General features: G+C 38.8%; 1 protein-coding gene across 1 annotated transcript; it reads right to left on the reverse strand.

Moving 5' to 3' along the window:
- Positions 1–4,245: 4,245 nt before the first annotated feature.
- etfbkmt (electron transfer flavoprotein subunit beta lysine methyltransferase) lies at positions 4,246–6,826 on the reverse strand. The gene is made up of 3 exons (XM_054620512.1): positions 6,317–6,826; positions 6,101–6,231; positions 4,246–5,383 (listed from the first exon to the last, which is right to left on the reverse strand). Exons 1-3 carry the CDS (start codon positions 6,604–6,606, stop codon positions 5,034–5,036), a joined length of 771 nt encoding a protein of 256 aa, XP_054476487.1. The 5' UTR covers positions 6,607–6,826; the 3' UTR covers positions 4,246–5,033.
- Between the last annotated feature and the right edge of the window lie 4,761 nt (positions 6,827–11,587).

Genomic DNA, 11,587 nt, shown 5'->3' on the forward strand with positions numbered 1-11,587 from the left:
AGATGTTACATTAGTATTGTTAAAAATGAATTTTCTTCTTTGTGTATTAAATGCTTGGGAAATGATGGTTTATAAATATAATGGGACCTCGGATGTTTTCTTTTTCTCGATGTTTAGGGACAGTGGGGTAGGCAGGAAAAGGTCCATAGAAAGGTGCGATGGGTCGACCAGCCTGACTTTGGACATTGTTTTGTTTTGATTTACTGAGAGTTCCATATGTATTTGCTTAAGTCATTTCCTTACACAAATTGCTAAAATTCCTCATTTCAGTGTTATGGAGTACTGCGTATGGTCGCCTTGGCAGAGGGACCGTGAGAGAATTTTCCTGTCTACATTGTTTAATGGATATTTCAAGAAAGATTAGCTGCCTGACAGGTTTTTCACTCTCACTTTTATACTCCGTACTGTTGCTTTAATGTTAAAAAGGACGGGTTGTCAATTTTGTCATGTTTATACACCTGTATGTCTCTTCTTTTTTTTTTCGAGACTTTGTGTAAGTCTCGAAGGGGGGAATATGTGGTATATTTTTAGGTCTTGCACAATACAGCGAAGGCCCCAAGTGTCTTTGTCCTTATATGGGAAGAAGATGTGCAGGATACCAGGGGCGGAAGGGTAGATGTTTAGACTAACGGAGCCCCATACATGGTCTGGACTTCAGCCCAAATGTGAATAACATGCACCCTATATAAGGAGGTTTAAGAGCCCGAAAAGGAGGGAACTCACAGATTCGACTCGAGACCTCCGGGCACTCTAGACGTCCGTCATGACATGTGTTGCTTGTTTGTAATAAACTTTATTATACCAGCAAGAACAGTGTCCGCGGAGCATCCTTTCTCATCACTTCAACAGCACTGTCGCATGAAAGATACGACATATACATTATCATACAATCTGAATTTCCCATTATTTCCTTCAAGTGTAAGTAACTGTCTATTATGCACACTTTTCATTTCGATTATTTAGGGGATTTTAACTGTGCTGTCATTGTTTGACTGTCCAGTTAGATTCCTACCTTTTTCAAACTGAAACAGTTTAAGTTGAATGTCAGCAGACAATAACTGAAACAGGTTCCGCTGTTGAAAAAATCCAGCTACTCTAATATGGCGAAGGCTCACCACTTTGAAGCCTTGAAGGCAAATTTAGGTTTTAGTTATACTGTGTGGTTTATACTTGTGTATGTTTGAAGATATACTGTGTAAAGGATTTATGTCCACAGGCCAGGTGCAGGGAGGTAAACACCTCTGTACAAAAGGTCTTCTTCTTCCCCTTTGACCTTCACACCTCCCTCCCCAACCTATTCCTTATCCTAGGCGCCAGTAGATATACTAAATCAGAACAGAGTCTGCAGACACTGAAATATAGCCTTGACCAACCTGTCCTGTTTTGTCCTTTATATTCAGAGTGTGAAGGTTTCATGTGAACACATTTGTTATTTCCTCTTTGACCTTCACGCCTGCCTGATCATCTACTTCTCAGCCTTGCCTTATTACTCACTTCTCAGGCTTCTCACAAATGTAACATAGCAGACATAACAAGACATTGTGTGACATGTCTGCAAGACATTCTTGTTAAAGCACATAAATATATATATATATCATAGTGTGCAGCCTTTCTCTTCAGTGCATTACTTTGCAGGCTCGACAGTGCATACTCTGTAGGCTCTGTATGATCCTGTAAACCTCTGCATCTTTCTTGCCAGAAATAAAATACCACAAAGACACTCTTTGTCATTGATTGTTATTTCAACACTCACTTTGGACTCATCTCGGGACATCGATAGATAGTAATATTTTCCACCACAAACTCTGATACACTTAAAAGACAATAGTCCAACAATGAAAAGGGGACACAGAACTCTGTTTCCAGCACAGCACACATGTCTTGGATCCTGGGCTCCACTCTATCTACTGAGAGCATGTTGTTGGGAGTACGTGCAATGTTATGATCAAGATGCTGAGTTCTTGTTCCCCTCATGCATAATAGCATTATCAACATCATATATAAATTAATGAACATAGCCTACCTGGCAATTGATCAAGGCAGATATAAAGATATTCCTGAAAACCATCATTAATGTGTATTTTTGTGATCTTGGTGTTGTTTAGGACACATTTCATTTTAATTCCATTGCCCTATATGTACAGTGACTTGATGACTCATCTGTTGATGATTGTCTGAAGATAATATGTTGAGTTGACTTTTGAGAGAATAAGACATTTACACCTTGTTTCAATGGATCATTCCATCTGTATATCTTAATCATATTGCATTGACATCTTATGGAGTCTGCATTGATCAGAAACTACTATTTAAGTGTAGGGCATAACACACTGTTGGAAGGGCCGAGAATGATGCGAATTTAAATTCGAATTCATTGGTCACAAATGAAAACGTTTCGCATGCATCGGAAATGTCCCGCCCCTTACAAACAGAATTAAGCCCCGTCTTCCAGAGCGGTTCAAAACACTGTTGAAGCTGTCCATGGCGAAATGCAGCGAACACAACATTAAGTTTTCATTGTACTGCTCAGGCAAAGTGTTGAAAATGAAATGTAGCCACTTTCTCTTAATTTAATCTGCCTTTGGAAGTCTAAGGACATTTCCCTTTGCAGAGCAGAGCACAGCGTCTTCTCGACATGACAGCTGCAAAAAAAAAAAAAAAAACTGTTCCTCCGGAGCTCCAGCTCCGTCTCTCTCTTTTGTTGTTTGAGGGCATGCAAAACTATGGAGCAGTGATTCTGAGGGGGAGGGTAACTCCTTTTAGGCGTGGGGTTTTAAACTCTACGGACCTTTTACATGTAAAAAAATATATATAACACACTAAAGGAGAGGGAAAAAGTGGAATAGCATAATAGGGCCATTTTAAGGTAGCATGACACAGTATTCTCCAGGTCATGTTAAGGTCATTTGAACATTTAGAAGCAGAGGGCCATAGCATGTCCCTTTTAGAGCAATAGTTACATGGGTAGTGTCAAGTTCCCAGGTGTTTTTCAACTCTTGCCCAACTTGAAATGGCCTGGTACATGAACCTCAAAGGACGCACGGGACAACGCTTTCCAACACAGCTCAATTTTTATTTTATTTTTTCCTTATTTGTTTCTTGTTGATGAGTGGTTGGTCTATCAGGTTGAAAACCTTCAAAACACAAAAAGCATAAGTTATCCAAACATGCAAATCAATTTTAAACAATTCTCAGTACCAAGTACCAAGGCTTACAACAGGTGGAATTTCTGAAACAATCCCAACTAATGACTAAGAGACTGTTGAAATGCAAACAGTATGCAGCATTGGTGTTTTTAAGGAAAGCTCATCAAACATTAACCTAAGTTGAACAATCAACAAAATACACTCAACCAAAAAGCCAAACTCATATGCATGCAGCAAACTGATATGCATGCTGTCTGTATAAATGATTACTAAATAATCATCACAATAAAAAGTCTTGTTACCGTACCAGTGGCTCCTTTGGTTGTACCACGAGTTGAATCCTTTGTTTGTTGCTCTCTCTGCTGATATGTTTGCTGAGAGACCTTCCATTCACAGGTGTTCCAACTTAAAAGGGTAATGAGCAGCCTGCACTGGCCTGCCGGTGGTGCATTGTGGGACTTGTAGTTTTTAAGGCAAAGTCATGTGAGCTGATATGAACTGAAATTAATCTTTACCTCAACAGGTAGGCATAGTTTCAACCTCCAATAGAATTTTCACATATATATTCTTTAAATAATAATAGTATTCAGAAACGTACTATAGTTTGTCTGGTTAACGGTTATATACTTCTCACTAATAATTTACCTTAAGAATTGGGTAGCAATACACAGTACACTTGAACTGCATATCTCCATTTTCATTGATTAAGCTTCAATAAATGCCTCTTCTTCCTGAAAACTTCTCCAACCACAACTTAAGAAGCTCTCAGATTTCCTTCCCAACATGTTAGATTGTGATTTTACTTCTACTTAAACTAACCCTAACTGTGATTAATCCAGAATGTTGGTCCCTGGACACTTTTGCTTATGAAAAGTCATGTCAAAGTAATGATTTACAATACTGCCACAGTGGGAAAACATGCAGAATTATTTTCAGAAAATAACATGATTATTCACAGCAGATTTCCCCTTGGGATATTTCTCACTACATTATTGCTCTCTCTTGAAGGAAACTCTACAGTCCCAGTAGTTTCAGTACCACTTACATATTAAATGGTAACTTATGCTTCAGGGCTCTGAGTCAGATATCAAATGTTCAATGAAAAATAATGTTGCACGGCACGTTTATTATGGCTGAAAGCTTAAAATTTGTGGTACACAAAAAACAGCGGAAAGCTGTTGAGTGTCCCACAAAAACAAACACTATGGAGCCCCAAAGTAGACACAAAATAAAAACAATGCAAAATTGGGGGTATTGGGGGGCACTAAGAGGGGGGATATGTTAAGGGAAATCTATTTGGTATACAACTTTATAGCCATATATAGAACTTGTTATGTTGAACCCCAATAACCTGGTTGTTAAGATCATCTGTGGAAATAAGTTGACTTGCCAAGAACAACAACTTGTTCTTGGCAATTCCCATAACAGAGGTAACGTCGTGCCAGGAAATAAGAATAACATGTCAGTAGCTGTTTTGCCAAAAAGGTGATCATGACATTTCAGAACAGGATTCAACTAGAAAGCCAGATGTGTTTTGTTATGGTCCACTTGGCAAGATGTGATTGGCTGGTGGGATGACCACAAAAGTATATAAGATATGATGAAAGGACGAACGTGTGGAATTTTGTTGTAAGCTCGTCTGCAATAAAATATCCCCGCTGGTTGCAAACTCCAAACTTCATTGGTTTTCTGCCACAACAATAGTGGGTATTGAAAGCATATTGGATGATAGTTTTCTGTAAGGCAACAAGTGACAACTAAGTGAGACTTACTCTAGATGATTACTACACAGTAATCACATAACACCTTACAGATTCCTTGCAGGTGAGTACATGTGACATATTTGTCACATTCAAACAAGAAAGCATAACAGATCCTCTCAGGTCCTCAGAGTTCAGGACGATAGCACCAAACACTGCTGCAGGTCAGACCATAGTTCTCCTCTCTGACGGACTCAGGCAGCTCAAACTGAGCCAGCTGACGCAGGAGTCGTCGGATGCAGTGTTCCTCAAACTGGGCTCTCCCAGGATCTCCGATCAGGACTCTGGTGCCGTGGGTGTGGATGCAGTTATCCAGCCAGCTGTGAAGGCTGGTGGCGAGGGCCTCGTCGTAGAACATGTCACCTAGGAGGATCAAGTCAAAGCCATCGGGTGCTGAGCCAATCATGTTGTTAGTCAAACAAACAGGTGGCTCTAGGCTGTTCAGCTCGCAGTTCATGTGGGTCGCAACGGCTGCAACTGTAAAACAAAAAGGTCTTTCATGGTACTTTACCTTTTATTGCACTGACTGATCAGACTCAGGTATCATATTACAGTATTTTATAATTGCTTTAGCGCATTTTGCATCAGAGTTTACATTATGACAGTTCTTAACTTTACATAGTTATTTTAGTATTATTTAACAGCATTGAACATTGCATATGTTTATCATTGAATTTGAATCATTGGTAGTGTTCAAAATAATAATAAAAAGTCTCTAACAAAGAATGCTATCAAACAAACTTATTCTCATTAAAACAGTGTTGTAACTGTACAATCAGCAACAAGACAAGGCACAAGTCAGTATTTCAAATAATTTTGAAAAATAATTACTTTAAAAACCTTTCTTTTATTTATTGATTGCTTTGAGACTATGTTATGTTAATTAGTTTAATTAAAATGTTCTGCTTTATATCTACCTCCAAAAATGTTAAACTAAACCATCAGGTTTACAGCAAATTTGTGTCTAATCTACAATAAAAGACACTAAGTTTGACTTTCTGCATTATGACCTTAGAACTTTTAAATTCTGTTATTAAAAGATCCATGACTGATTGTGGTGGTAAAAGGGATCCAAAAGAATTTTTTTGCCCCATGGCCCTATGACAGTGCAGTCGGGCCGTGTCTCTGTATTTAGTGGATATCTGTATGTGTTGATGTGACATTAGATATCAAAAAATAAATATAGATGCATACCAGTGTCAATGTCATTGGCAACTACATGAGCAGCACCACATAGTTTTGCAGCAATGGCTGAGGCTCCACAGCCGCTCCCCAAATCCAGAACTTTTTTACCCCGACACACTGCAGGGTTATCCAGGAGATATCTGCACACATGGGCCACTAGATGAGACTCATCAGCAGTAACTCACACACATAAAACTGTTGTTTATTGTGGGGCTTAATTATCACCTGGAGAGTGCTTGTCCTCCTGGCCAGTATATGGCCCAGTACGGGTCGTCAAAGGGCCAGAGCTCTGGTTTTTCTCTCCAAAATCTGCAGTTTGGGGTGAACAGCCTGAGTTTGAACTCTGGGGTCAAACTCTGCTCCCCAACTACCTCTGTGTTCTCTGAAATAAATCTGCGGATATACTCAGTCTGACAACTGATTGAGGAACATCTAGGTATGTTTGTCTGTCCAAACGCTTTGATAAATACTTTAACATGACGAGTTTGGGGCGTTAAAAGTCCCAACATGATCATACACTCATAATAACACTGTTAGCTGCTTAGCTAACTAGCGTTATTGCTCAGTTAAGGTAACCGCATAGCTGCTATTAATATGTCTCGCTGCAGACAACAGTCAGGTGTTGGTGTCAGTAAAGAGTAACACCTCTATACATTACAATACTGACGGATAAGGTATCAAACACTAACAAATCCCCGGACTGCTCCAGCTGAGACTCATGGGACTATCTAAGGTTGTTTTCCACACGGATGCCAAATAATGTCGGACAAAAGTTCCTTTGACCTCCTGGAAACAAGACACACAAACAACGTTCCGCTTTAAAAACGGTTCCTACACAGTGTTTTGTGATTATGAATGCATCGAAATGTACATAGTGTACACTAAGTATGGTTTATCTTATTTTATGTGATGGTAAATATATCTTTAACTATAACTGAGGCCTGATTTATTTTTCTCAGCTATTCTTATATTAAATGATTAACAGTATTTTACACACAAGAAGTTAGGATAGGCAGAATATAGCCATATTAATGTATATTTAAGATTTTCACTAAAAGGCAATTAAAGGAAAAACAGCCTCCCCTTTCTTTTATTTTACAATCTTCATCAGTGCAGTGTGACCAGTTAAACAATTGATTTGATCTAATTCTGCCATTAACATCCTAATATTTTTGTATAAATATTCACACACACAAAACGAAGAAAACCAAAACAAACATTAAATGGAATAAAGTAAAATAAACTATAAACAGCATATAGCAGAAACAATATATTGTGCATTAAACTGAGAGTTTCCATAGAATTCCTGAAAGGTTCAAAGTGAACATAAATCATAAGTCTGTTGTAGGTTCTCAAATTTGAAAACGACTGTGTGTGTGTGTGTGTGTGTGTGTGTGTGTGTGTGTGTGTGTGTGTGTGTGTGTGTGTGTGTGTGTGTGTGTGTGTGTGTGTGTGTGTTTCATATTGTCGTATCTTTCATGCGACAGTGCTGTTGAAGTGATGAGAAAGGATGCTCCGCGGACACTGTTCTTGCTGGTATAATAAAGTTTATTACAAACAAGCAACACAAGTCCAGACCATGTATGGGGCTCCGTCATTCTACACATTTGCCCTTTGGACCCTGGTATCCTGCATATCTGCTTCTTATCTAAGACAAAGACACGTGTGGCCTTCGCTGTATTGTGCAAGACCTGAAAATATACCACAATATGCTACAAACTGTTAGTCCGGTGGCAGTGGGGACTGGAGCCTGAGGCTATTACAGCACCTCTTATGCTCTCATCTTGTGTAAAGGTATTGTTTTTTGATGGAGTAGGTGGAGGAGTCCTAATGGATAGTTTTCTTCCTGACATTGTAGTAACCCAGAGCTGACCCCTCTGGCCTCAACCAGCACACTTACAGATCTGCTCAGGGATTGATTTTATAGATGGCGGCTGTCTTTCAGGGCCAGTGGAGGTAGCTACTTGATTTCATATGGGAATAGCAACCTTGAGCCTCCGGCCTATTAGTCAGTGTGGCAAGAGTAACAATGTGTTCATAGTCTGCAGATGATAATATCATATACAACACCATGTGTTCGTTATTATCATGTTGCAATTCATTCATCTTTTTATAGTGTCACATATGATTTACTAGCTTAACAGGCCTGAAGATGATTTAGGCTTCATGATTGCTCCCTGAAATTAATAAAATATTACATTTTCCGAAAATATACGTTGCTATTTCTAACGACGCCTTTCCTCATTTAGTCATACAGAGTAGAATGTGAATTTTGTGACAATCTTAATATGTTTTTCCTTCACAAAAGGTGTTTGTTGTTGAAAATATCAAGCTAAGTAAGATGCAAGAGGAATAAAAACCGATCAAACGACTCTATCAAACGCACTACCATGGATAAAAATAACACAAAGCCACGTAAAGTGATGTAGTATATGTGGATGAAAACCGGACCCCAGCCAATACTCCCTCTAACCATGTTTAGGTTGACAAAATTATGTTTTAAAAAACTAGTCACTTCCTTGTTGAAGCTAAATGTTTGGTTTCCGTTTTATTGAATTAGTGTTGTAGAAAATTTGTATTAGACATGAAGTATAATTTTGTTTGGTACTTTGAGAGGCCTCTGATCCTTCACACTTAGCCTTATGTGACAAGGCTCTGGAGGTCTTCAGGTTGAAATAAAATGAGGAACTTGACGGTGCTCCTGATTCATATGCAATAGTCTGGACCAAGGGACACAACATTGTTTTGTCTCCTCCTTGGTGGCGTGAAAAAGCAATTATGTATGTTGTGGGCTAAGGCTGAGTGAATGTTAATGTAACTTAAGTTTTTTAACATTTTTGTGTTAATGCATGCTGTACCAATATCTTCTCTGGCCAGATTTGTGTTGTAATAAACGTATATATTCAAGTAAGAACAATAAAGGTGTCGGGTAACAGAAGTTCGGACTGGGCCAGTTGATGAAGCCCAAATTACTGCTCCAACTCTTTTACTTATCTATATTAAATCCCTTTTGGAGTCTTGATGAAGTTTGAAGAAAACACTGGAAACAGACAGGCGGAGTTCAATGCAGTAGAGTTTATTCTTTAAGCAAAGAAATAAACCTGAGTTGGCTCCGGAGGCGAACTGATTTGCTTTGTCCTTCATGATCTTATATAGTGTCACAGTTCTTTTTTTTAAGTCTGTATGTCCTTCCCTGTTTTCTTTGATCTGCAGGTGCACTGAGCTATCTTATCATCCAAATGTCTGTGCAAGCTATCTTTATTAATTGGTTTGGAAAGTCCCTGACCAAAACTTGATCTTTTCTATGCCTATTATTCTCTTGCATGTTGTCATTTCATATAGGCTGAACTTTGTCTTGCAAGTAGTCATTCTCATAGGCTGAAGTTTTGTTAGGCCTTATCCTTTTCTGCATGTCGTAACTTTGGGGAGCTGAAGGGTGTGTGTCTGTGTTCACCCAGCTTTACTCTTCCCTGAATGTATGCTGACCTGTGTGTGTGTATGTGTGTTTTTCAACAGCTCTTAGTCTTTTACTAAATAAAACAGGTTATATCTTAAACCATGCAAATCACTCTATATTCACACCTATTTCAGTATTCAGATGCCCTATATATATATATGTTTCAAACATTTAGTTATATTCAAACATTTAGATAATCGATAGTGATAGTCTATTATGATTAAATCTAACTCCAACAAAGGCTCATTCAGTAATTATTTTATCCATCTAAGTGAAGACTGACCATACACGTTTTTCACATCAATATTTTCACATCTGAGCAAAATCACATCTGTTTTTTGGATCTATTTCAGCACACACCATTAACTATCACTGTGATTAACAGTTTTACTCTATTGAATTTATTTTAAGATGACAGATGACTCTACACATGGCTCTCTGTCAAATCTTCCCTCTCAGACAAATTGGTACACCTGACCTGATTAAATATTTTTTCTCTAACCATTCTGACCATGTTAGGCAAGCTTAATGTATATAAACATGCTTTTCTTCCCTCTCTCAGGATTTTCACTTAAAATAAATAATCACATATATACTCCTCCTCAGTATTGCGAGACTATCAGGAAGACTGTATCTTTACATTATCTTTCCCTTCCTCCGTTTCTCTCTTTTGATGATCTCTGTGACCAGACACCAACTGCAGGCATAAAAGTGCCACTCCTATTTGATGAACTACCTGGCAAAAGCAACTTTCACCAAATAGTATCAACAAACCTTTCATCAGTGTTATCAGTTGAGTGAAACACTCCTCACCACCCCTTTACTGCAGTAGTCTTCTGTCTCCTGTCCCACATCCCAGTTTACAGGAATGCAAGCTGCAGAGACAAAGCACTTAATGCCTTTAACCTCTTTATGTTGTAGAGGAAAGTGAAGTAATATAGTGCAGTGCTTCTCAGAATATTGCCAGGGACCTGTGTGATCCTGAAAAGATTCCCATCGGTAAAGACAAAATCTGAGAAATTGTTTAATTTTACTTTAGAGATTAGTGTGGTGGAAGTTTGACCGAATAAGGGAGACCAACAAAGAGAAATTTATCTTTGTATATTTATAAAGCTTTTGCGCAAAAGGACCGAAACCAACAAAGTGACAGTCAGCTACTGACTGCCGAGGAATCGGTACAGAGTACATCTTCACCAGGGTTTTATATGCATAAGAACAAAGAGTCAATAGTTTCATTCAATGAAGGGATAGACATATTTAATATAGAAACAGGGAGACATCATTAGTTAATGAATGGAGAATTTCCCAAATGAAGGCACACTCTTGTCTTAGACACACATCAAACGCTTAATGGACAGGCTAGGCTATACAGTGGGGCAAAAAAGTATTTAGTCAGCCACCAATTGTGCAAGTTCTCCCACTTAAAAAGATGAGACGCCTGTAATTTTCATCATAGGTACACTTCAACTATGAGAGACAGAATGGGGGGAAAGAATCCAGGAAATCACATTGTAGGATTTTTAATGAATTAATTGGTAAATTCCTCGGTAAAATAAGTATTTGGTCACCAACAAACAAGCAAGATTTCTGGCTCTCACAGACCTGTAACTTCTTCTTTAAGAGGCTCCTCTGTCCTCCACTCGTTACCTGTATTAATGGCACCTGTTTGAACTTGTTATCAGTATAAAAGACACCTGTCCACAACCTCAAACAGTCACACTCCAAACTCCACTATGGCCAAGACCAAAGAGCTGTCAAAGGACACCAGAAACAAAATTGTAGACCTGCACCAGGCTGGGAAGACTGAATCTGCAATAGGTAAGCAGCTTGGTGTGAAGAAATCAACTGTGGGAGCAAGTATTAGAAAATGGAAGACATACAAGACCACTGATAATCTCCCTCGATCTGGGGCTCCACGCAAGATCTCACCCCGTGGGGCCAAAATGATCACAAGAACGGTGAACAAAAATCCCAGAACCACACGGGGGGACCTAGTGAATGACCTGCAGAGAGCTGGGACCAAAGTAATAAAGGCTACC

The sequence above is a fragment of the Anoplopoma fimbria genome, chromosome 19 (genome assembly GCF_027596085.1).
Source record: "Anoplopoma fimbria isolate UVic2021 breed Golden Eagle Sablefish chromosome 19, Afim_UVic_2022, whole genome shotgun sequence".
In the NCBI taxonomy this organism is placed as follows: domain Eukaryota; kingdom Metazoa; phylum Chordata; class Actinopteri; order Perciformes; family Anoplopomatidae; genus Anoplopoma; species Anoplopoma fimbria.